Source organism: Prorops nasuta, unplaced genomic scaffold (genome assembly GCF_024137725.1).
Source record: "Prorops nasuta isolate Cenicafe-Biocafe unplaced genomic scaffold, Cenicafe_Pnas_1.2 PNAS00003, whole genome shotgun sequence".
In the NCBI taxonomy this organism is placed as follows: Eukaryota; Metazoa; Arthropoda; class Insecta; order Hymenoptera; family Bethylidae; genus Prorops; species Prorops nasuta.
The window spans coordinates 994,175-1,020,608 of NW_027116800.1; the positions used below are offsets into that span (position 1 = coordinate 994,175).

At 34.9% G+C, this 26,434-nt stretch overlaps 3 protein-coding genes across 12 annotated transcripts in view; all 3 read right to left on the bottom strand.

The window, feature by feature from the left end:
- Positions 1-17,560, bottom strand: part of LOC136772107 (max dimerization protein 1-like) — an 83,912-nt gene extending 66,352 nt beyond the window's left edge. The window contains exons 1-5 of one of the 7 annotated variants that reach the window (XM_066724809.1): positions 17,198-17,560; positions 15,430-15,767; positions 13,183-14,173; positions 2,698-2,791; positions 2,490-2,519 (exon numbers count right to left, since the gene is read on the bottom strand). In XM_066724809.1, coding sequence (XP_066580906.1) covers positions 2,490-2,519; positions 2,698-2,791; positions 13,183-13,237 — 179 coding nt within the window. In that variant the 5' untranslated portion in view covers positions 13,238-14,173; positions 15,430-15,767; positions 17,198-17,560. Of the gene's footprint in view, positions 1-2,489; positions 2,520-2,697; positions 2,792-13,182; positions 14,174-15,429; positions 15,768-17,133 lie in introns of all 7 variants that reach the window. The other 6 variants (XM_066724814.1, XM_066724813.1, XM_066724811.1 and 3 more) reach the window with 6 other exon arrangements.
- Positions 17,561-18,127: 567 nt separating this feature from the next.
- On the bottom strand, positions 18,128-19,913 carry LOC136785774 (DALR anticodon-binding domain-containing protein 3). Its single transcript, XM_066747029.1, has 5 exons — positions 19,624-19,913; positions 18,907-19,537; positions 18,703-18,836; positions 18,456-18,623; positions 18,128-18,379 (listed from the first exon to the last, which is right to left on the bottom strand). Exons 1-5 carry the CDS (start codon positions 19,909-19,911, stop codon positions 18,260-18,262), a joined length of 1,341 nt encoding a protein of 446 aa, XP_066603126.1. The 5' UTR covers positions 19,912-19,913; the 3' UTR covers positions 18,128-18,259.
- Positions 19,914-20,601: 688 nt separating this feature from the next.
- LOC136785894 (FHF complex subunit HOOK interacting protein 2A-like) lies at positions 20,602-25,130 on the bottom strand. 4 transcript variants are annotated; one of them, XM_066747239.1, is made up of 6 exons: positions 24,545-25,130; positions 22,887-23,900; positions 22,261-22,711; positions 21,629-21,998; positions 21,013-21,513; positions 20,602-20,933 (listed from the first exon to the last, which is right to left on the bottom strand). In XM_066747239.1, exons 1-6 carry the CDS (start codon positions 24,590-24,592, stop codon positions 20,834-20,836), a joined length of 2,484 nt encoding a protein of 827 aa, XP_066603336.1. In that variant the 5' UTR covers positions 24,593-25,130; the 3' UTR covers positions 20,602-20,833. The 4 variants fall into 4 exon arrangements, with proteins under 4 accessions (XP_066603336.1, XP_066603337.1, XP_066603339.1 ...); XM_066747240.1 differs by having other exon boundaries at positions 24,861-25,127; XM_066747242.1 differs by lacking the exon at positions 24,545-25,130 and adding an exon at positions 24,356-24,485.
- Between the last annotated feature and the right edge of the window lie 1,304 nt (positions 25,131-26,434).

A 26,434-nucleotide genomic window follows, 5' to 3' on the forward strand; every position in this document is an offset into this window, starting at 1 on the left:
GATCGATCGAATTGTATATAGAGAGGGATAAATTATTGGGCTGAAAAAATGGAGTATCGGAGCGCGCAGTGGAGTCGTAATGCCATGTGAACATCGGGGCAAGAGTGACATTGCGATTAGCGCAGCCAATAACGAATGTGCAGCTCGCCTCCAATTTCTACGATATTCCATAATAGCGATCGAACAACGCGAAATTCTGCCGACATAAATTACCACTTTGCAACCCCGTTCGTCATAAATAAACATAAGCCAAGTGTCGTGATTGTACTGTATGCTGTTGCGCTCACAGGTGCAATATCCACTCGTCAAGAATAATCATAATATCGCGTGTGATATCCTTATACAAGAAATACATTCCTCGAAAGCGAGCAAGCAACCTGGCTAGCCTGACGGGAAACAATATTCCCGTCATTTCTCCCCCTAATAAACTCGTTCAAAATTATACAAAAACAGATTTACTAGTTTTCTCGCCATTAGCCGCATTACCTCGCTTCGATATATATATATATATATATATATATATATATATTTAAGCTTAAACTTTAACGAGACAAACTCATTAAAAAACCAATATTTTCCTTATCGGATAATTTACCTTTCGGCTCGCAAATAAAAATTAGTTAGCAACTTCATAGCCTCCGGTTAATTCTACGTATAGCTTGATATACGTCGAGGGAGGAAACTTTAGACTTTTTTCATGTTTATTTGCATCAATAACATTATGATGCATCGAATAAATTGCAGGAAGAATAACAAGTTTTAGAGGGAAACAATTATTTTAGGAATTCTCCTATATCCACTGATAATTATAATTTAATAAGCTTATCTTTGATAGAAATACTCCAAAGTTTGTGGCAGAGTGATCCTAATAAGAAAATTGAGGATTTTTCTTTTCTCGTCTTTTCATCTTAAACTGTTTACCAACCAATCGATCTTATTTCGACGTTTATTTGTTTTGTCAAAAATCGCATTCAACGATGTTTGAATGGAAATTATTTTTTTGTTGTAATTTACAGTCGAGAAAGAAAAAATGAAGCCAAACTGTTGTGTGACGTGAATCTGATGGTTTCATTTGTGTTACGTAATACGGGAGGATCTCACCACTCTTGCTCATTCGGACAGGGTGAATGTAAAAGATAGGGGGAGGAGAATATAGCAAAGAAGGGAGCAATGTCGTTGCTGAATTTTTATTTTATAGCATATTTCTGCGTGTTTGCCACGGTACACTATACTCTGTTAAATGCAAAAACTATTCTTCCCTAGATGTTAAATATTTTTCCAAATTTTCCACATTTTTCCCAAGAAAATATATCATTTTCAGTAAAAAAGTAATAATGCAAACCTCAAATTTAACGTCGTTTGTTGAAAATGAAGTTTCTTTTAATATTTCACGAAATACTTTTAACCAATTCAAAATAAATTTAAAAATATTCTGAACGGCTTTTTCTAAGGTATAAGGACCAACTTTATTTAGGGCGTTAATAATCTCCCTACATTTTCTGTCGAGTCGCACGAGTGCGAAAAAAATCGATACTGCCCGCTCATATGGGCCTCTTTTATTCTTTCATAGGCCCTATGTTTTTTAGAAATGCTCGCATGAAACACCAGAAGCCCGTCAAAACCGTACGACAACCAAACACAGATGCTTCTATACATTGTACTAATCATACAAAAAATATAATATATAAACGTCCATATTTTTCTTCAACAAAGAAATCGTTTACATCTTACTTAAGGGACCAATTTTTCTCTAATGTACTACATTTAATTAATGAAACAATTTAAATTCGAAATTGATTCTATGTATTATTTATTGAAATAAAGAGATGTACGAAAATTTCATATTAATTTTGTTCCAAGTGATAAGTTTAATAATCAAAGTGCTGTACTTTTCTGAGTAGACCATTGACCAGTTGCACTTTTTACATGATTTCGCTCCTATCAACTTTCTTCAACAAAATAAATAGAATCTTCATTATTTTATATACAGGATGTTTCATTTTAATTTTTCTACCTACCCGCGTAAAAAAATTTATGGATTTTGAAAGCAGTCTATCTAAAAAAAGCTACAGGGCTAAAACCAATTTCTCTACCAGACCTAAACCTTTAACCTTATGTATGCACATATCACATATGCGAAGGTCACCATGAGTATTTTTAAATGGAGCAATATATTTTTTATTCGACATATTCTTGTAGCTTATCTAATGAACTTTTCAAAGCATTATATTAATTTACTATTTCATTTGATCGTTGAGATTAAATATTTCCATTTGAGATTATAACTAGATTAGCGACTATATTCTTGTGTACATTCACAGGGATCGCACACACATTATTTCAATCAAACCAACACCTACATATCATATATTGAAAATACCACCATCCTCTCGAGTCATTATACAGGGAACCTAAAGCTCAAGACGAATTCACGCGTAATCTACATTTTCATTCAAAATTCATCTAAAATAAATAAGGTTTGTATTCACCTATTCTTCTCTAGCTCGTTGTGAGTGGTCCTGAAAAAAAAAAAAAAAAAAACATGATCTATTAAATATAATTCAATAATAAGTAGTATTTTGTAAATATTAAAAATGATTTAAAAAGATGCAATAGAATAAACACTATATACAAAATGTAATAGTAAATGCAACTTTTTATACTGATATTACAAAAATGTTTAATATGTTTTCTCACCTGCTGCTCTGGGATTTTTTTGTCTTTGGCCTTTTCGAAGTTGTCCGCAAATCATCGGGTATGGGCATAGTCGAAGCGTATCCATGTTCAGCTTCTGTGTGGTAAATACGTAAGTACATTAGCAAAGTGTTAAACAAGAAAAAGCCTTAACCGTTAAAAATGAAAAAGAGAGTATATTAACTCCAACTAGTGTTTTTTTTTTCTTTTTTTTTTTTCAAAGAATGGAAGGAAATAGAGTATGATTTAAATCGTGTTTATAGGAGATGAGAAAAGTGAGATATAAGGAAATAAGGCATGCTGCAGTTATCCAGTTCTGTTTTGGCACGAGGGGGAGGAAAGAGGGAATGAAAAATTTTTCGCACATTTCCATAAAAGGATGTGTTATGCGACGCGCAAGCTTTTCTTGAATGTATAATCAATTTGATAAAGCGTGCTACGTTCAGTGAAGATATTAAATATTTATGATAAGATTGTAAGATACGACACAGCTAGAACGGAAGAGATCAACAGAACACTGGTATCACATACTTTTACGTCTATTCAGACTAAAATTCTTTCTTTTCATATCCTCGTAAAAACTTACTTAATATCCTTTCGAAAACTTTTCACAAATTCGCTCCTAAAGTCATTTCAAGGAAACCATTAACCAAGTGATATTATTCTTGGACAAACCCAGATTTATAAAAATGAATAATAAATCCTATCTGATGATTTATTTAAACCCCAGCTCTTTATAGAGAGTGCTGCAAAAAACGCACGCGTCCTTGATTCGAAATAATCCTCAAGTTGGACTAAGAAAAAATTTCTCTCTTTCAATTTTCGACTTGAGTAATTATTTTTTTAGCACTTTCCAACTCAGTGACGTCAGATAGCATTAGACGGTAGCACCAGTGGCGCTTCGAGCTTTAACTTAATTTCACCCTGTCAGTGTTAATTATTCGATAACAATTAAAGCTTCTGTGTTTATTTTCCTAGGAAAAAAGCAACAGTCGAGAAAAGAAAAAAGTCCCTTTTCAAGAGCATATTCCACGATCGTACAAAATTCTCCCAAAAGTATGCCAGACAAATGTTACTAAAAAAAAATCGCGGAAAAACTGTTTATAAAGAATCAGGGAATGAAATACGAACGGACATGAAGAGGTGAAAAAATATACAGGAAAAAGCAGAGGCTTTTGAACTTTCGCATTTGGCAGGGAATAGTAAAAAAAAAGCAATATTTTATGTTCAAGTGACGTTTTCCATGCAAACATGAAAAATATGCACAAATAACGAAAACGTGATATATATTGGACTAAAAATCAAGGTTTCTTCGTGATATCAGTCCCATCTTTGTAGAAAAACAAGCCAGTAATTGATTTCTGCGCTCAGTATACTTAAAACAGATTATTGAAAGCTTAAAACGATGCTTATGATAGATTTGCAAATAACATATAATTATGGTTAAAAACTTTGGATATTCCGAGTAGAACAAACTTGCACGCACGCTTTGAAAACGATCCGCTCGATGCCGGTACACATCAAAGGATTTCTCTACGAGATATACTGTGCGCGTGAGCACAAAAATTCTCTAGTCAATACTCGCCTTTATATTGTAAAACTGGACATTTCTAAATCTATAAAAAGTTTTTTCGGAAGAGAAACACACAAACGACGCTAAAATAGTTTTCTTGGAAAATTCTAGAAAGAAGAAAATGCCCAGCATCCTACTGTATCCCTTTTAATGGATTAAAAGAGGTAAACATAATAATTTCTTGAAAATATAATTATTTCACGCGTTATTCCTCCACGTGATATGAAAGTCTTAACCCTGCGGGCATCAAGTTACGAATAACCTTGCGCTACTTCATATATATATATATACATATACTTATATTAAACAGTATATACCGCGTATACATGAAAATGTCTGTAAACAGGTAATTTTAAGTTTCAATATTAAGCAACTGAAAATTAGATAAAAATTGCAAGCTACTTAAATGGGAAAGTGACATTAAAAATATAAAAGTTGTTCGTACAGTGGAGAGATGGATGATGTACATAGAGGAATAAATGTATGAAATGTAAATGTTTACAAGATTTCTGCATATGAAGCATTTTTTACAAGAAAATGGTGTCATGTGCATCGAGGTTTCTTCGAGTTCACATGGTAAGATCGATCGATAGGAAAGAAAAGTGGAAGGAGAAAAACGAGAGAGAAAAGCGAAAGATATGAAGAGGGGAATACAACAAGAAAGTTTACTTTTCTGCAAAGTGGGCGAGTCATGGGAGAACAGATTACTAAAAATAGAGGCATTTGCTCAGTTTTTTTTTTTTTTTTTTTTTTTTTGTAAGTACGTCCACAGATTCTTCTAAAAGTTCCTTAAACACGTTTAAAAAACTCTCTAATATTGTTTAAAGTGGTTGTTTCATAGACTTTTATAATTAAATTAATTTTAATTATCAATTCGAATTATTGGGAGTTTTTAAAGAAAAATTGAATATTGTATCGCTTTTATTAAAATGTCTATTAGTAAAGGATATTGTTTGAGAGAGCGGTTAAAATACATAATAGTTTGATTATTAAAACACCAAAGCCCAAATAGTCGCAAGAAAACGTTTATCTCCGTAATTATAACAGGTATCAAGTTTTTGCATAGGTCCATCTCGAAACTTTTCTATTTACATTGAAAAAAATCTTCAGCAAAACATTCGTACTTTTAATATAGTTACAGATATAAACGTTTCTGTAAGTTACTGTGTTGGACGTTCAAAGTATATAATGAACTCTATGAAACGTGTTCAGTTAACTGGTGACAAAGCAAACATTTAATTCAATTTGTTTTGAGCTTATTAGCACTAAAAATCCTGTACAATTATTTTCTGTATAATTCTTAATTAAAAAGTTATTAAGAATTGAAAATTGTTGAATTCAATGAATCCTTCTTTTAATATTCATCTGTCCTCTCACCACTGAACACATTAATATGCAAATATAAAAAGAATAATGCAAAAGAAATAATTTAATCTTACCACACTAAGCAAATAAAAAATGTAGATTCTGAGCTCGGTCTTAGGTATACAGTAGTCACTTTCTTAAATGATAAAGAAGAGTAAAAAACAGATAGGAAAGAAGGAAGAGTAGGAGAATTTCATATCGCCGGAGGCTTCGTTTCATCACTCCTCTTTGGCTTGGGTGCGTGTGTATATATATATATATATATATTAAGGTGGTCGTTAAAAAAAATTTTTTTGACGGATCCCCAAAAACCACTAGTATTTGATGAGAAACTACGGTGGTTGAAACCTGTGGCCTGACAAATAATGGAAACACGTGCCTCAATGCGATCAAATATAATTTTCGAAGAATTTTATAGTTTTTCGCTGATAACTCATTAAATATTCGATTCTATGAAAAGATGCATATAACCGTTTCTCTAAAGAATTAAATTCTACATAATAAAGATTCTATACATTTTTCTTCTAGAATGCGTACTAATCGAGATATTCCTGAAAAATCGATCCTCTTTTTCGTTTATACACATTGTATTTATTGTTTATATGAATAATTATTTTTAGTTTACCGTACAATTAACATATTTTATTAAATTAAGAGAAATAAAATGTGTAACTACAGCGAAATAAGAATAACTACTCATATGAGCATATATGTCAATGTAATGTGTATATAAACGAAAAAGAGGATCGATTTTTCAGGAATATCTCGATTAGTATGCATTCTAGAAGAAAAATGTATAGAACCTTTATTATGTAGAATTTAATTCTGCAGAGAAAAGGTTATATGCTTCTTTTCATAGAATCGAATATTTAATGAGTTATCAGCGAAAAACTATAAAATTCTTCGAAAATTATATTTGATCGCATTGAGGCACGTGTTTCCATCATTTGTCAGGCCACAGGTTTCAACCACCGTAGTTTCTCATCAAATACTAGTGGTTTTTGGGGATCCGTCAAAAAAATTTTTTTTTTAACGACCACCCTAATATATATAATGGGAGGATTAACGTATCGCTAATAAGAAAAAATTGATTAGCATTAGAGTGAAACACGTAGATGAACAAAATTGGGAGCATAAATATTTAAGCACCATATATTGGAGAACTGGAACTGGCCGGAAGAGAAAGATTTTCTCGAGGAAATGAAGAAATAGAGACAGGGTCTCGTTATTCCTATTAAAAAGTTGTAGCGAAAAATGTAATTTTTGCAGAAACTGATTTGATTAGCAGCAGTACAGAAATAGCAAAAGCAGGAACAAAAATTGTCGAGGAATCTTACGTGGCCAATAATGATTTTGTGTATATAGGAACGTGTCTGGGGGGAAATTGAGTTTTTCGAGGTCGTTTTCTGCGCTTGGGGAGAAAAGGTGAATCTACAGAAGATATTCCCTGGACGACCTAATTAAGGTTGAAGCGATATCAGAGCAATTTGCTCGATATGCCCCACAGCTAGATTTCATTATCACTAAGAAAAGCACCAAAATATGATTACTGGATTTCGAAGAACAAGGTCAAGCCAAGCGATTATTCTTCCTATTTCGTACAATACACACACTTTTGTCAATAAAGATGAAATAAAACAAAAAACAACAGGTTTTATACAATAATACTTTTTATCACTGACTGTAAAAGACTCGGTAAAAGATAAGTACGAAACAAACGATAACATCGGTTTATCGATATAATTGGTTTTAATTGTGATTTTTGCCTCGCTGTTATTAAAGAATCAGCTGTGTTAATAATAATTGCAATTAATAATAAACGATATATATTATTATATTACAGTTTCCAGATAATAATCTATAATTACTACTTGCAAACTTGCTAAACTATCAATATACAATCCATTTACACTAGTTTTAACGAATTAGAAAAATAATTCTATATTAGCACACACCACCGTACACTTCGTTTACACGTAAATCTTCTTATAGTTGATATACATATATATAGAATATTATAATTTCGTACTCCCTACAATATGCTCGGAGAATTTCAACAATAGAATGTATTCTGCAGAGAAAACGTCAAGTATTAAGGGTAACCCTTGTAAAATACGTTTCGCTTATACTGTATTAGGAAAGTTCTGTTCAATAAGTTGTCGAAAGTTTAACCCTTACAGTAAAACTGGGCCATTTTGATTCAAAGTTTATAAAGCGATTCTAATTTCCTAAATACTCTAGCTTCAAATTTAAATTAATACTTTCTTATTATTACATGCTAAATTATTCAAAAATTATTTATGAACAGCCGAGAGGTGGGTTTCGTTTCTCATTTCCAATACAAGCACATAACGTGTTTATAGTTTCTAATAAAAGCTCTTTGAAATTGTTTAATACTGCAGTTTTTATTGGTCTTAAAAGTCTTATATGCAATGTAGATAATGAATTGTAAAATGGCAATGATAAAAAGTATTAAAGACTTAAATTCTTAGGCGACATAAACAGCTAAAGGATATTAAAAACGCACGTGATCAAATAATACGGTTTCGAGGTGATCCAAGTGTACCAATTAAAACAGCATTTATTCGCTATTGTAGTAGTAACGCGAGATGCATCGTTCCTACCGAATGAAATAAACGCTACTGTGTTCTGGAAACGCGCGACTGAGCCCGCGCAATAAGGAGGGAACCAAAGTTTTGTTTTTTTTTTCTTCTTTTTTTTTTTTTGCGCCTCGAAATGAGATCCGATGGACGCGATAATATTAGCAGCATTGGAGTCTTATCGTTCGAATGTTACGCAATTACTATGGAATTCGTTCGTGCGATTTTTCATTTTCGGCTGCACAACAAAAAATACAGTTTCTTTAACGGTATAATATACGAGTGTATTACTTTATTGTTATCCGAATGATAAGGGGAAACACTCAACAAATTAAACGAGACATTTAGGACCACTTAGCTGCTGTAGCACAGCTGATGGATATAAAAGCTCATAAATTGAGGCAGAGATAACTTTTTGAACGTTCCATATGGGCACCTGCATTTCATCTACGTTTTATCCAGCTTTTATTCACGTTTTATCCACGTTGTTCTTCTTAAACATGGCACAATACGTTTTCGTCTCTTGCGATACACGATTCTTATTTCGAGATGCCACTGTGATCGATGTAACAACAAGCATTACAACCTTTTCCTTCCTATATATGTAAAACATAGTACGTTGTAAACAAATAAAAATCAAGGAGCATTGCCCCACTTCATTTATCGATTTGTGACCATTTTTTAGAATATTTAATTTCTGAATTAATGTTTACGTGATGATGAATATCAAGGTGTTTTATATGTATATGATAATATGTTGTATAATAAAGTATTTAATTATTTTCGAGTGGATATAAGGCTGGCAATTTTAATTGGATGAAATTTTGAATACATCGTCGAGCCAGAGAGAATGTTTTAAGGCGAAACTGGGAAAATGCTTGGCTTAATTTAACGTAATTCGAATAAATGATTAGTGATGAAAAACAGAATATGCAAATGTTTGGAGGGAGAGGGAAAAAGAAAAATAAGAGAGAGAGGTGGGTGGAGATTTAAAAGGATGTAAAAGGATAGGGTGAGGCAAAAGACGAGCGATGGTAAGATAAATAGAATAGAGAAGACAATCTATTAAAAAGGACGACGGAAAAGGTAGACGTGTAGAATTATAAGCAGAGTTATAAAATGAGATCGTTGCATCGCATTGCCGCAGGTCCTTTTTTATCAGAAGTCCTACCAAATAGAGGAGAAAAAACTTACCCAACGTTTACCTTACACCTAACGTCTTAAAACTACGACAAACTTGATACTTTTTCTCTTTTGGATTACTATGACTTAAAAACTATGATGATAATCCTTACTGATCACGTGATAATAATGTCAACAACTCTCAAATTATTTTCACTCTATATTATGTCAAGTTTTATACGATCTAGTATAGAGTGGAGATAAAAGTCAGGAAACGATCATGTCTAAAAAATAGTTGAAACAATAAAAAAAAAAAATACATTTTATTGCTCAGTCTGCGAATAAAACCATTATAGCCATAAATTCAAATGAAATTGTCAAAAGATTTGTTTACGAGAATATCAGAGCTAAAAAATTGCAGGTAGTAATATTATATTGAATTTCAACCAAGTTTTAATTGTTTTGCTCTGGAATATTCCATTATTAATTATTCAATTATAGAATAACGTACAGAGTTTTTAAAATTTCAAACCTACTTTTCCAAATTTCTAAAGTGTTTAGTTTCCGAGATACTGGACTGTTTCCAAAACTCTTGTATCCACCCTCTGTAATACACAAAGGGAGTTTTTGTTCAAACAAAAAAAAAACACCACCCCCCCCCCCACCCCACCCCACCCCATTTTCGCTTCAGTTTCAGTAATTTCTATTTTATGTACACCATTTTAAGCACGCACTGATTCATTTGAATCCTTCACTGTTACTAATGAATCTTTTCACAATAATACACTTGGTTTAGAGTCAATTAATAATTTGCAAGCTTTTGATGAAATAAAATGAAAAGCAACGTAAGTTGGTAAATGAAAAGAAAAGTTTATTAATAACTAGAATATAAATAAGGAAAGAAAATAAGAATGAAGGAGCATATCGACTCTGCGACAATTACAAATGAGCATGAGTATCTGATCCGACCTTTACAGATATGCCCCCCCCACCCAGTGAAACCTCCTCGCAAAAGAAAATTCAAAAGTTTGAAATATCGAATTCCCACTTTTTTCATACTAACCAAATATTGAGAGTATTTCGTCAACTTTCTTGTCGTGTCACTGAAAGCTTCTACATCAAAGCTTCTCAAACTCGAGCAATAATTAATGAAATCACTCGCGAGCATTCGAATAAATAGCTTATGCTTGCAAATGCCTCACTAGGGGGAGCCAATGGTGAATTTTCAAGCAACTTTTATTTCAAAGCGTTTTATTACCTCGACAAAGTTTGTTCAATTCTGCAATAAATTTATAACGTAAGACATTTGGAATGTAATTAATTACAGTGTAGCAGCGATACAAATGGTACTATTGTTTTCTCAAACGACGCAAAGCTCCGTTCAAGATTTTATCGATAAATAAACAACTTTGGAAAAACTGTCGAGACACAATATTGCTTTTGCTTCTTTGCACTGGTATAAATTAATTTTTCGGTTAAGATCGTTCGTCATCGGCTGATTTAGAGCAAGAAACATTTTACGTGCAGAGCAAAACTTTTCTGGCAAGGTTATAATCTCCTGATCTGTATTTTTGCGAGTTGTTTACTTGAACGCGTGCAATGCAATCGCGCCAGGAAGGTGTTCGACGCAACACAACGCGTCTAAAAGAAAAAACGAGAGAGCTGGGGGAGGGCTGTGGAATTGCGTCAGAGGCCTAAACCAATGAAGGCCGTTCAACAAAATCGTCATCTACGCTCTTGTTGGAAAACTTTTTCATCTTTTTTCTTCTTTAAAATATTATAAAAAGGAAATATAGCGTGATTATATTAATTTTTCAAATAATAAAATTATATCGTCGTTTGAAAATGAGGCACAATGTTTGATGGGGAAGGAATTGTTTAAATTTTTGCTCGATAAAGCTTTATTGGGTTTTCTGATGGAATTTCTGTAGTAAATTCACACATCTTAGATTTTCTTTTCATCTGTAATATTTTTTATTGAATTACAAAAACAAAGGTACCTACTATATGTGTAAGTATCCTTCAAGCTAAACTATCTTAGAGATATCTCTCTCAAGAGCTCTCTTAATTTAATTTTTAGCTTGTTCGAGAATATGCAGCTGCTATATCAATGTGAAGCTAAATATACACAGTACATAAAGCATAACGTTGAAATCATTGAACCTCTCCATGATTCTGTATGACGCAGAGATAAGAGTAATATTGACGTTTCTTTTTGAGACAATAACAGACTTTTCTCACGTTTCACAAGCACCTCGTGCTATTTTATAATAATATTTCGCAACTGCGACTAACAATTAATAATTAAAATCATTATATGTGATAATCACTATAAAGTTATTTGGTAAATAAATTAATGCGATGAATATCTTTCAATGGAAAGAATTTACCTTAATAGATTTTCTAGATTTTTTATATTATTTGGTATATATATTCAAAGTTATAATTGACTTAAAATTTTAAATATTCTCAAATCATCTTGGATGTTGATTTAATTTTTTGAAAGAATTAGTTAACTATCTATATTATCAATCGATATATTTAATATTATCTTACCTGGATACATACAAAGTTAATTTATTAAATAACACTATAACTTCCACTACTACTACCTGTTTGTAGTTGCGTGAAGATTGACTTATCTATAGAATTGATATGCATCTAATAGTCATGTTTATGAAAAAGTGACTTACACCACCAGCGTATCTCTAACCTTTCATCGGGAAGTATGCTTTTGGTTCGTTAAAACCTCCGTTTATTTTTCGTTAATTTCTTACATAACTTACAATTAAATATATATCTGCTTCATTTGTGAATATGCGACAAAACATGTGACACAAAAATCGTTCGATTTCAAAGGAGACACAATGTGGTTTCATTCATTTTGCCTTGAACGGTCATTTAATAATTGGTTAAAAGAAATTTTTTAGTAGATATGATATAATTCAGTATGTTTTATAAAGTATTCACTTTTTAATAGCTTCAATCTAACGTTCTACGGCTATTTGTTCATGACACGCTTATTCAAGGTCAAATAAAGGTTAATTTAATTTTTTCTCTAAAAGGGATCAATTTCACCATCATCATTACGTTCTGATGGTGCCAAAAGTGGTTTATGCTGGATTATATACAATGAAGAGGCAATTGGACAATTTTTCGGCTCTCAAACCGACTCTGAACTCTGAATAATAAATTTTTCCAATATAAGGAGCTGGAGTTTTTATTTAGAAGAAAAAAAATATATTACCAAATACTTTCTATTATTCACTAAAATTGTATTTGGAACTGGAGAAAACAAATTTTATTCTTGTATTCGAGAAATTTTCAAAATGTACTTTACAAATAACAATTTTAGATGAAATAAACAAAACTGTCTTATATACCAACTGAATTTTTATTAAACACATTTTATTGTACATTAAAAAATGCAGAAGTTATTTTCACTGTTATGTTAAAAAATGACTCAGTTTATAATAATTTGTTCTGTTCCTATAACTTTCCTTCATCAGTTTCACAGAAAAATAATCTGTTATTGCAGTTTTTGAAGAAACAAAAGTAAGAATGATGGAAAATCTCAGAAAAGTTAGGAAAATGTAGTATAGTAAGAATAGTATGCCAGACTACGAGTAGGAGAAACAAAGTATACGGGAAGCAGAAAGTGGAAAAAAAATATACAAGCAGGGTAAATGATTACAAGCGTAAAAGTTGAGTTAGGTTTAAAATTAACACGACGTGGCAGAAAAGTTGCAATATGTATCACGCCAAACATGTATAAATGTGTCAATTTTTAGGCTAACTGGAAAAGCACCAATTTAGAAGAGCGCTCACCTCGTTCTCTTCGTTCAATATACTCGGCGGCCTGTAGTAGGGCAGCAATGCTCATATTTCTCCGATTTGACGAAACGCTGTTTTCGTTTCACAGAGGTCTCCCCCCACTCACCCACCGACCGAGCGAGCGACCGAACGATCGACCGATACACTCGCGCGACAGACCGATGACACTTGTGCAGCACACACTGTGACAAATCTTCGTAAACACGCACACGGACACGAATATACCACCGTATATACGTTCGGAGACTTCAACTCTACTGCTCTCTTCTCCCTCTCCCTCTCTCTCTCTCTACTTCTTTTCCACTGCTCAAAAACGCCTCTCTCTCTCGAGTTAGACGATTCTCTGTCGCGTTGTTGTTGTTGCGTCGCGTGGCGTGGCGTGCCGTGGCGTGGCGTTACTATCGGTCACTTCTCCCCGGAGAGCACCTTTTTCACACTTTTACGCCCGCTTCCTCGCCACTGGACACTCCCCTTTTTCTTCTCACCGGCATAGGCGCACCACCACTTGTATTCTCCTATTGAAAATCAACACATTTATCACTGGGAATATAACACACTCTGCGCATGCGCCGCACAGGTTGACCGCCAAAAAGAGTTAACTCGGCTTACTTAGAGATTGGATTAGGTTAGAGCAACAGTGTTTTTCCCTCGCACGTTTTTCCGTCGCTCGTCGTCAGTTGCAACAGATCCGTATCACCCTTTCTTCTTTGTTCCAGCTGGCGCTCCTTTCTCCCTCTCTCTCTCTCACTCGCCGAGTTCCTTGACCCTTTCTTCTTTTATATTTCTTTTTCTCGCCTCGTTCCCTATCCCACTTCTTTTCCCACCTCTTTCTCTTTTGTAAGCCAGTGTTTCACGACGTCCGTCGTTTTTTCCAACGTTCCCTTCGCTCTTTCCCTCCCTCTCCTAGTCCATGAACCCAGCTTGTATCCTTCTTCCAGCGTTCGCTTCTCGTCTCCCTAGGTTTTCGCGAAGCCCGCTACATTCACTGGAAAAAGAAAAAAATACAGGGTGATAACGAAAATCAAATGTCGCTGGAATAAAGTGAGAAGGAGGTTGGGAAACCGTTTGGGGACTAGATATAAACGAATCCGCTTCCCACTCGTGACTTGCACGTGTGTGCGTGAGTAAACGAAAGCCTCGCCCGCGCGACCAACTGTTTTTCGTTTCACTGGCTACCCTGCTCGTGTACTGCCTTCTGCCAGCCCAATTTCCTTCCTTCCTGTGCCTCTTATACCTATACCTATATCTATATGCTATAATACATAGTGTACCTAAACAGGGCTGCTCGCGTCGTCAAACCTTCCTATACAATTGTCCAAGCTTAATCTGTTGACTTTTTGGTGTTGACGGCTGTGTCGCGTAACAGAAGTAAACTCATAAACGAGCCCGAAGCATTGATTTCGAAGAAATGCACGTAACTTCGTCAGCTAACTGTTTTCAACGGTTAAACCTTCTGTCTCAAACAAAGCTTTGAGGAACTCTGAAAGAATTGCACAAGTTTGCAAATGCCATCTGCAAAATTGCCAGTAGCGTACGTGACTTTTCTTGCAATTTTTTCAACACGTAACACGGGCAATTGATGCATTTGAGCGGTTAAATATTTGAGAAGGGGAATGCTCGGCGTACATGGAGTGCAGCATAGGTTGGGAAGAGGCACGTGAGCGTGCGTACGGGAACGCGTGCGTGATTGTGTGCGTTTGTGTAAGTATAGAATGCCGAGTGTTGTTACCAATTCGCAGCAATTCAGAGTCCAGTGGCAGGGACGACCTTGAACGCAAGAGAAATTTAGCAAATGGCCACCGGCGTCGGCGCCGCTGCTCGCGCGAGTCAACTAGCTAAAGCGCTAAGCTGTCAGAATATAATCGCAATCGCATAGATATATATTTTGCTTGCTATTTATAACCAAGGAGTGTGCGTATGGTCAGTGCTGTCAACACACAGGCGTGCGTTCGAGTTCTCCCCTCTCCCCTCTCCTCCCCCCCCCCGCTTCCCTCTCTCTTTCCAAGACGCGTACACGTAAGCACACACACACACATGACAAACACACGCGCGCGCATAGTCTCTTTCTCCTGGTACAAAACAGGCACGTTCCGATTCGCAAAAAGCTATTTTTTCGCCAGACTGAAAGAAGATAGCGCAATTCTTTACATAACGCACAGAGAGCGCACGATAAAATCATGTTACCAAGCGGGAACGGAGGGATACGTGCGAATTACCGACGTAAAGTGCGATGTAACGAACCTCCGCTTTGACTTGACTTGACTCGCCTTGCCTCGTCTTGCTTTGCTTCACCTCGCTTTGCCACACAGCCTTCTTCTTACTCACTGGCTTTTCTTTATACAGTCGATAATACTTGTTCGCTCATTTCCAAACAGCTTCGTAACCGTAACTACACTATCAATGCTACCTCGATATCCTTGTGTACGATCTATCACATGCTTTTCTCATTGAAAAGCAAAAACAGATTATCACTGCTTCCCGAAATTTCCACTAACGCGAGAAGGTCGAGGTAGATTGAAATTATAACATTAGGTAGTGCCAGTACACGGGGCACTTGTGTGTAACAAAAATACTGAAATCTAAGAAAAAATGGTGATTGTAAACTGACCAAGAGCGTGGATTATTAAGACATCCGGTAAGCTTATATGCACTTTTTTAACACTTGAAAAAAGCACGAGAACGCGAAACGAAGTCATCGAGCTACTTTACCGGAATAAATATACTCTTTTTCCCGCTTTTTTCCACGTACGAACGATTGTAAGGATAATAATAATAATAGATATACAAAAGAAAAAATAATAATCAGTAGAGAGGAATAAAAGGAAAAAAGTAAGAAAAGATAGTAGAAAAGTGTTCAATTGGCGCGTGATCGCGGTCGTGCATGCAGTTGCACTGGGCTTGCTTTGTCTTCGTGACGAGTGTGCTGTGCTGCTTCTTTCGTTTCGTTCCGCTCACGCCTGCCCTGCTTGCTCACCCGCCCGCCCGTCCGCCAGCCAGTCAGCCCGGACTCCGCGATTCCCTCCCTTCTCAGCCCCCACCACTCAGTATTTACGGCGCAAACCGTCCGAATACACCCACGCACACAGGTAAACCTGCGAAAAAAACAGTGCGCCCCAAGTCCTGATTAAGGAGAGAGAGAAGAGACCTCTCCCTATCATCTCTCTCACTTTCTTTCTTTCTCCTTTAACACGTCTACAATATATAAATATCATTAAATCTCACCGTTGCATCAACTTCATTTTAAAGCCAAAAACGGAGATGCGCAATTTTCACGAGCAACAGTACCAAAGATAAAGTTATATGTATAGTAGACAGAGAAAGAGAAGGGGAGGGGGGATAAACGTGTCCGAGCTGTTGTATGTATGATGCGTGGTTCGCTGTGTAGGCGACGGTAGAGGGGACGTTAAGCATTGCGAATGTGAGAGTGCACAAACGCTCTCTTACGCATGTATGTGTGCGAACGTGTGCCACATTTGCAGTCACGTATGTACGCTGTAGCACAAGCGCGATCCGTGCGAATAAGTCCGTGTGTGTATATGTATGAGGGTGTAACGCATGTAAGCCTCGTGCACAAAGATACACTTCTACGTATTAGTCATCACCCCCTCACCCCACTTCTCTCTATCTCTTCTTTTCTTTTTTCGTTTTGCACAATTAAAATAGCGAACGTTCGTTGATACGTCATCCAGAATACATTCGCTTGGTCTCCGGATTTTTCTATTCACCTATCTACTCTAGGCACGTGTAAAATCACGAGAGAGAGAGAGAGAGAGAGAGAGAGAGAAAGATAGCAATGAAGGGAGGAGGGGATACACGGCTTGAGGCAAGCTAGCATTAAAACGAGGATTATCAACAGTAGCGTTTTTTAAAGGTTAAACATCTTTTCCAGATTAATACGCGTTTGCTCACACGTCTTTGCTAAATATGTCGACGAGATTTCTGTACTTGTATTAGTGCAGCGGCAACGCAAGAGTGCGATGTTTTGACGATTCAGAGACGGAGAGTTTACCGTGGATCGAAACTGCCTGACACGACTACACTGCCACCATCACTACCACTGATACTACTACAACTACTACTACTAAAGCTACTACTATAACAGACTACTACCACCATCAGCACCAGCATAAACAGCACACAACCACTGCAATCAGCAGCTCTCAGCGGTTTTCACGGTCAACAAGGCTTTTTTCCAATGAGAATTTAAGATGTTTCGGTTGTTACTAACCGACCGAGCAATGACGACGACGGCAACGACGACGACGACGACGTTGACGACAACACCGACGACGACGATGAGCCGACGACGAGGAAACGACAGCCTAATAGCTCCGTACTTGGCGAGCACTCTCACGCATTTATCGATGTCAAATGTCTCTGCACCGTAGAAGCAGCAGGCGTCGCCTGATACACCCAGTCCTATTGGCGGATCGTTGCGCGAGTGCACCGCTTTGACCAATCAGAACTCTCGATAGGACGCGACCGCGCGGCCGCCACCAGCATCACCGGTGTCACGTGAATCTCATGCCCGAAAACAAAACAAACAGCTGGCGGTGCTGCCGCTTCGGTTCTCCTCCGCTTTGCTTTTCTCCCTTCTATTCAATACAATTCCTGCAAATCTCCCGACGTTTTAATAAACAGACCATCTTTTAGACAAGATATCTATTTCCTGATACACTTTATTTTTACCCTTTTCTAGCTTCTGACTACTTTCGTTAATTCAATCTTTCTATGCGTTAAACTATGAATTCATGTTTGAAGGCAGAAACTAGTAAAAACCCCTCCATTTCTGACCTCCTCACTCTCAACTTACCTTGTCAGGGATAGGTATACCTTAGTTGCAATCACTAAAGTAAACAAACAACATTACAGGTATCCTAACTTTTTTAACAAAGGAATACATCTCTCAAATAAAAAATACGTAGCATTTCTTGCCAAATACGAGATGCACAAAACCGTATCAACACATATGCTTGATATTTATATTTTTTTGAGTTTAATTGACTGCAAGATCGTTTATTGTTTTAACTGTATATACGATACATTAGTTTAATTAATAATCGTTAGTGTTTCACATTCGAGAAACGGGATCAATTCCTAAAATTGCAAGGCCATTTCTCAGAATAATTTGTAATGCTTGCAGCATGTAAATTCTTGCAAACATTTTTGGAAGCAAATGAACACCACCTTCCTGTGCATAAACATTAGAATAAAATTTAGCATCTACAAATATTTTTAAACACTTTTAATAACGTTAAGTACTCTACCGTTAAAATTCTCGTATGGCGATAATAAATACTAAATTTTTGACACATCCGTAATAAGAAAAGACAAATGATCTGTGGATTAGTTTCAAAGTTTGGTTCATGTACAATACAATCTTCTATAATATCGTGATATCGCATTACATAATTAAATATTAAATTCCACTCATCCTGCAATATATTAAAGACTTCTATTATAAAATACAGTTATTGAAAATAAAGTTAAATTATTCATAATAATTCATTTTACCTCTTCGTCAAGTTGAGCAAAATCAATTTCATTTATATCTGGTAAAGCAGATACTTCATCATTTGCCTCTTTCTCACGATATTTTTCTAAAATTGCTGTTATCCTTGCTAAATTGTATAATATAAAAGTTGCACCTAAAAGGCAACTTATCATTATTAAACAAGTTATCGGTATTAAATATCTTATTAAAATAAATGAAATTACCTTTTGTATTTGTAGTGGCTTTATCCGAATCAGAATTCACCCCACAAATTATCGGTTTGCAAGGTTTTACAGTCAATAATTCAAATGTAGCAACAGCTTTTGCAATATTAAATATAAATGAGTTAATACCATCCAATTTGTTATTAAAAATATTAATTTTAAAATCGTTTAGTTCTAACAACTGATTAGTTTTAGTTTTTACATAGGCTTTCCATGTGACGCTTGTATCTTTTAAATTAGAATCTGAATTTTTCACCACTCCGCAAACACATTTTTTACAATGATTTTCAGTTGCTCCTTGAGACTTGGTAGTGAAAATAATTTTGTAAGTACCATCATCATTATCTAATACCTGATAACCTTGCGTTGCTAATATTTTGGATGTTACTTTTTGCACAAGATTTAATCTGGCATTAGTAAGTTCAGAATGTTCATCCAACTGCACTTTCAAGTTATAAGATCCTTTATGTGATATTACATTTCCAAAAATAGGCTGTCCTACTACCTTTTTGATAGTGATAGGAATAATATAATTTCTGTTTAAGAACAAGCATATCTTTTCTTTTTGCAATGCATAACTTTCTAAACTGATTGTCCATTCTTTGCTTGTAGAAAGTAATAGTTTTAGAGCCTATAATAAATAATTATTTGACAAATAAGTTTAGGTTAGGTTTAACTGACAATTAATATTTCTCCTATTATTCATTTTAATTTTACCTCTTCTATAATTTGCTGATCGGTTAAATTAGATACTGTTGCATCTCCCTTATTTTTCCTATTCCAAAAATGCTGTAGGATATTTCCGCAATTTTTGTTACAGCAAGCAGTGTTTTTAAAGAAACTTTTCCAAGCTTTAATATTAGATAGAAAATACAGCTCCCCTTTGAAATATAATTTCTCTTCGTTTACCTTAATTATAGATGAACAATTATTTTTAGTTCCCGTTAAAAATAAAACTATGTCACTGATAAGTGTGTTTATGGTACAAAAATTATGATTTTCCATTGAAAATAATATTTCTTTTGTTTACACAAAATAGCAAGAAGTCAATGTTTACCTTCAATCGGTAACATTGCGATTCGTGATTGGTCGGTACACAGATCACAGAAAACTACCAAAACTATCTTCAAAAATAGGTTTAAAAATACTAGAAAATACGATATTTGAGCAAAATTGTAACATGATTTTATAATCTAAAAGAATATATGAGAGGCAGTGACGATCAATTCCATTGATTTTATTAGGTTTTCAAATTGACAAAAAAACATTGCGATTCATGATTGTAAAGGGAGAAAAGAATGTATTTTCCCTTTTTATAATATTAAGACTTATTAATATTCAAAATAAGAAAAATAATTAATTTTATTTATACTTCTTATATTATTATTGTAATTATCTTTCCTTTATTTTTTTCAAACCATGTCGTTTTTTAAATATAAGAGACGCGTTCATGGAGTGCGCATTAATACGAGGCAATTTTCTACGCGCAGTAGCGTTGATAGTGAAAATAGCATCTTTCCTAAATTCAACCAACATGTTAGATCAAAATATAAATTCTTGTTAGTTCCATGCGGGGAAAACATTTGATTTAATGCGCATTAATGTGTATATCACTGAGTTTTAAATTATTACTTTAAATATCAGTGGTAAGTTATATTGTTCTTAAATAAATGTTCAAAGAAAGAATTGGAAGCATTTGGTTAAAATTTTCTTTAATCGGTTATAATATACTTTACAAGAAACTTGCTGTAAACTTTTATGGAATACGTTTATTTGACATTTCACAATGGTATTTTCTTATAAAGCCATCAAAAATCCATCCAAACCCATTAATTAAAATGGTTTGTTTACTTGTCTTTATATACAGATAAGTAAATAATGTTAATATATCTATAAATTACGTAAATTGATATTTATCTAATGACTATCACATAGAATGATGATATTTAACATAAGCTATTGCTGCTAGTCCTTTGCAGAACTCTTCTGTAATAATGACACTTTCTAGTAAAATGTTCTGTTTTTCTCTAGAAATAAAAAATCAATATTAATCCAATAAATAAACAAATATAATGTAATTATTTTGAAAACAAAAAATCAGCTTACTCAGTATTGGGAGTGTCATCTAGTAATCGTTCTCTGGTCTCTTTTAAAAGCGGTTTATATCCCTCAATTTTTGATACTTCATTCACCAGTTGTTTAACAACCCTTTGTAAACAGATAAATAAACTTTTTGTACCAGGTGCGAGAGGTAGTAGAGGGTTAAGCATATATTCGTGTAAGTATGGATGTGGCAAAAGCGCCAGCCTCGATAGTACAACTGTTAATTGAAGATTAATGTCATATTTTTGTTTAGGAATATTGCTTAATTTATCCAGTAACATAGTCAGGAAGGGTCCTATATAAAATCGAGTAGCACAATGATCTGCTTCTGGTCTAGAGTCGGAACTGGCAGAGTCATCAACTGATACCGCCTCGAGGGGCCACGCCATCAATGAACAGTCTGCTAAAACAACTGTATATTGTCTCTCCCAATCGGCCATGTAGCTTTCGTAATTATTTATATCTAAATCAGTTTGTAAACTCCGTGGCACAAGAGACAGGAAACTAGAAAGAAAGAATTATTTTTTCTTCCTGTTCATATGACTGTGATATGATGATCTATCAAATACTGTATCTTATTCAGTTAAGTTAGATAATAATATAGAAATAATAAAATTACCAGTTTACAATCCTGTGAATATTGCTAGGCGCGAGTGTTCTACTATGACTTTGCTCGTAAGACAAATCGAAATAATTTTTCTTTTCCCTTTCTTTTTCCCTTTCATCTTCTTCGTCACTCCATGAAGCAATAGCGCTATCTGCAGCAGTATTGTCATAATATCCACGACTAGACAAATACATTAAGACTAGGCAATATAATATATGCTCGTTTCTTTTTTCAATCATTTCTTCGAACAGCTTTAATGTTTCCACTGTCAGATCATCGGAGTCGGTATAACAATTTTCTATTAACTTATGCAAAACTGGAGAGCTCCATACATTAGGCAAATCCGGATCCCTGTGCTGGCCTACAAGCCAGTAGCTGACCTCTGCAACATAATATAGTCGATTAATAAATCTTTAACGAAAATATCCACGTATGATGTATTCTTTAAAACGTTTCCTTAACAGATTATCTCACAGTTTTCTTCACCTGTGCAGAAAAAGATTTGCAATTGTTGTAAGATTCGTTATTTCACTTGATTTTTAATTTTAGATATATGAAAAGATTACAAAAAAGAAAAATTACGATAAATTAATTATCAGCAGATGCAAATCTGTTATGTCTATTACATCGGATATTATATATACCGTTACACAACGTGGTGGATGTAATTTCTTTTAAGCATTTAGTTGTCAGTGCAGTAATCAATACAACGTGGTGATCCGACAAAGCTGGTGTAACGATTTTCTCCAGAAAGTTGACTCGTATGCTTTTAGATATCGCTTCCGCAATGTCCAGGTGAGCTTCTCTTATCAGCTGATTGCAAAAATCGAACCACATAAAAAATGCGGCTACTTGTCTGCAACCGGGGAATTTGCTTTCATTTGTCCAGAGAGGCGAGTCCAAACCCCACGTTACATCAATTCCGTCGATCTCGATAGGGTCCACATGAGCGGGAATAACATTAAATAAATATTCCAGTCGTTCAGAAATAATCGTGGCCATCTTACTATTAGCAATCGTTTGTGCAAACGACGGATCCTCTGTGGATGTTAGTGCCATTACTCCTTCGCAAGCTCGGACTCTTATTGTATTATCCTTAAAAAAAAACCTTATTTTAGCTTAACTAAAATAATACATAAAACCACTATTAAAATTAATTTGAAGATCCTAATGAGACAACATTTATCAAATCAACAGAACAAACTAAATTCTTTCTACAAGGAATCACCTTAATTCTTTCTTGGTATCATTCAAAGTAAAATAAACTTACAGCACTATTAAAATAACTAATTAATGCGTCTAACAGCAAGCATTTTGATTCTGGCTCTGGGGACGACCTTAAAAGACTTTGCTCTGGATTTTCACTAACGCTACTCTTTCTACTAATTACAGGAGTGTTCTCGTTCAAATGTAGCTCCTTTAAATTTCTCAAATGCGTGTCCATTTCTTGCATAGAAGTAGGATTTTCCGAAAGTTTCATTTCCTCCATATCTATTTTGTGTTGCGACTCCCCCGTCGTTTGGTCGGACGGTTTATTCGTAGACGGACTAGATGATTGAGAAGAAGTCGATGGGCTATTCGACGATTTATCATCAACCTTATTTGGGAGCCTATGCTCCAGTTTTGCACTTTTTGGCCTAAGATTACTTAAAGGACTAATCAAGGTCACCGCTTGTGCGTCCAAAGGTTCGAACAGAGGATTTGACTTAGTCCTCTGTCTGGTCGTATCATAAGTTACCCTTTCCACTTGAGGTACTTCTGTGCTTTTATCAACTTTTGCTTGACTAGTTGTACCATGATTCGTCGGGCTCTCGTTGATGATACTGATTACATAGGGGTACTTGCATACCAAATAACAAATGGTTAACAGAAATTGCACCTCTTCGGTTTCGTGAGGCGACGCCTGATTTCCGTTACACAGGCAAATTAGTTTTTGAACTGGATAGTATACGGACACATGATGAAGCAGAGGATGCTTCGATCTGCCGAGGAATTTTCTCAGGAAAGACAGGCAAATTGTTCGCATTCCTGGAGGAGTTTCAGCACTCGCCAAGGTCGTAAGGAGGTCGAGCAGTTTGTGTTGAAGCAAATATTCTAAACAGGGACCTGGCTCTGCTTCATCTTTCTCCTCTTGTAATAAAATCTCCAACAATTTATCCAAATGCCTTGGTATACCCGTTGTATAAATTGGAACTTTACAATCCGTTAAGTGATTGGCATAAAAGTTCATCAACTGCTTCCAATGATATGTGAAGTCCTGCAGCGGTGTAGCCGGCGGTGCTATCTGCGAAAATTAATATCAATCCTTTAATGAATCTTGCATAATCCTAACATTTTTTACGTTAGTATTAATTATTTTTTCCTACTTTTTCAAAGTTTAACACGAAAAAGCGACTTTATTAATTATCTACTTTTTTGATGCAGCAATTTTCATAAAGGAAATACAGTTTCGCTATTGTTATTTACTTTACTAATTATTTTTAGCATTTCCTTGCGCATTTAGCAGAACCACTGCCAAACGTAATAAAAATATACACTACTATTATCAGCAAGACATTTGCTGATAAACAATACTCCTTATCAAAATTCAACGACTGCCTGGGCTAATTAGTTATGAACGTTATCGTGAACATGATTGACGGAAACTATGCAAGCTCGCATATTATTATGATTTGACCGTTTTCCCTTTATGGATATGCACTTGCAGTTTAAGGGTATGAATGTTAGTTATAAAATTACTTGAAAGTTTATTGCAACTACTGGTAGTACTGTAGGTGTGGTAAACAATAATATTAAAAAAGTGTTACAGATAAGGAAGTACGAGGTTAATTATTAGTGCTCTCTTCCGTAGTCTAATAAGTGATTATTTAACTGGGAGCGCTACAGGCGGAAAAACATCGTCAAACGAAAGCAAGAAAAGGTGCTTACGACAACACGGAGACGTTTCAGAAAAAAGCCTTTATTGATTCTGCGCATGGCGTTATAATGAAAAAAAGTGAAAGAGTAAATAATAAAAAGTCGACGAAAAAAGATCAGTGGCTATCACGTGCGATGAGAAAAATATAAAGAGATGTTGAGAATTGCGGCGACGTAATAATCCATGACGCGTGTGAAGGTTTGGCCTTGATAACGGCTAGGTGAGCCGGAAGAACATAAACTGTTTTATGTTATGGAGGTGAGACAATGAGCATCGACACTCGGTAGCCTAGCTAAGGCAGTACGCATAATCGAGCTTCTCACTCACCACGTCAATGGCATTTTTAAGAGCGACTTGTATGCCGTTTATCATTTTATCTCCCTCTTTTGCACAATTCTTCACAATGAATTTCCTTTTTGCTCAGAATCGACAATCGATCCTCCTTTCGCGCTTGCGTGTTGATGCATAATCCTTCATACTTTATTTAAAAACAACTTGTTTTCTGATTTCCACAACGTAACAGTAACACTGACAGAGCACCAATTCGACCAGCCTCGAGCGCTTCGAGCCAGCTAATAAATAAATGACTTTGGTTTGGAGTTTGGACATGAGTGAACGATGAATGCCGAGTATCAAGGTTCTAGAGGGCGACACTAAACAGCACACGCCACACGGCTCCCTCCTCTCGGCTCCTCCAAGCCAAACTTCAAAGTAGTAGTGACCGTAGTGAGTAGTGTTAATAGGGAGGGGAGAATTCCCTCGTTCAATTCAAAATGGTAAAACTGGCATATGTAGCTCCGGCGAAAACCTTTCAAGCAGTAATCTTTTAGATTATTACTTTCATTCTTCCTACCTTTAAATCAATTGAATAATCCCTTCTGCTTTACATTCTCTTTTAATCTTCCTCTATTTTCCCTTCTCTCTCTCTCTCTCTCACTCTCTCTCACTCTCTGTTTTTGTCTCTTTTTTCCTGTACTATTTATCTCTATCTACTTATATCTGTTTATATATTTTTCACTTTCTTTCAGGAAGTAATGTTAAAAGGCTTGCTACATGTGTCGCCTACAAACACTTTACTTGAAAACTCTTAATTTTTACTTCCTTATTTTTTGTTCTCTAGTTTTTTAATACCTTTTATTTTTGAATTTCCCTTCTACTTTTCAAATCTCTTTTATTTGCACATACTTTTCTTACTCTCTTTTTTCTTCCTACCATCTTATGAATTAAAACCTAGTATCGAAAAGAACTCAAAAATTTCTTGTCTTTGTCCGACCATTACAAATATGTTTATTTAATGTTAATCAAATACTCTCCAATAAGGTACAATTGCTGTTTCAATTGGTTTAATCATGCCTACTTTTTCCAGGTCTTGAAGAGAAGTGCTGAATTCAAAACTTTACCAGAATATTCATGCTTGAATATCCTGAATGTGGAATCTAAAATATTCCAAGTGAATTAAAATATGTTGGACGAACATTGGGACCAAAAACTATACCTCGGACATAAGTATATAAGTTAAATTTGTCAGCAAGATAGATACAACCTACAGGTACTACAATTTTTAGTATTTATTGTTCAGTTATTGTAATATGATTATATGATTATTCAGTTTTTTAGTTTGTTGCTTTTTCAACCGATTACTAATATTTCATTAAATGTAATAGAAATCATATTATTCCAGTTTATTTATATACAGATTTTAGAGGATATAAAATATTTACAAAGGTTTATAAAATAGAAGGAGATATGGGGCCTTTAAAACAAAGTTAAAGTATTACGTTGAACAGGAATTGCAAAAAATAATTGGTAATCAAATTGACAAACCTGCCATTACAATTAAATTTATAGGAAATTATGTAAATCTTATAAAAAATTGGCTATTGGAATTGGAAAAGTGATTC

Excerpts from the sequence above, each read along its gene's own strand:
- LOC136785774 (XM_066747029.1), bottom strand. The coding sequence starts at position 19,911 with ATGGAAAATCATAATTTTTGTACCATAAACACACTTATCAGTGACATA. Across the intron at positions 19,538-19,623 it reads ATCAGCAAATTATAGAAGAG|GCTCTAAAACTATTACTTTC; the intron begins GTAAAATTAAAA and ends TATTTATTATAG. Across the intron at positions 18,624-18,702 it reads TTGCTCAACTTGACGAAGAG|GATGAGTGGAATTTAATATT; the intron begins GTAAAATGAATT and ends AATATATTGCAG.
- LOC136785894 (XM_066747239.1), bottom strand. The coding sequence starts at position 24,592 with ATGCGCAGAATCAATAAAGGCTTTTTTCTGAAACGTCTCCGTGTTGTC. Across the intron at positions 21,999-22,260 it reads ATCCACCACGTTGTGTAACG|AGGTCAGCTACTGGCTTGTA; the intron begins GTATATATAATA and ends ATTATGTTGCAG. Across the intron at positions 21,514-21,628 it reads ATTCACAGGATTGTAAACTG|TTTCCTGTCTCTTGTGCCAC; the intron begins GTAATTTTATTA and ends CTTTCTTTCTAG.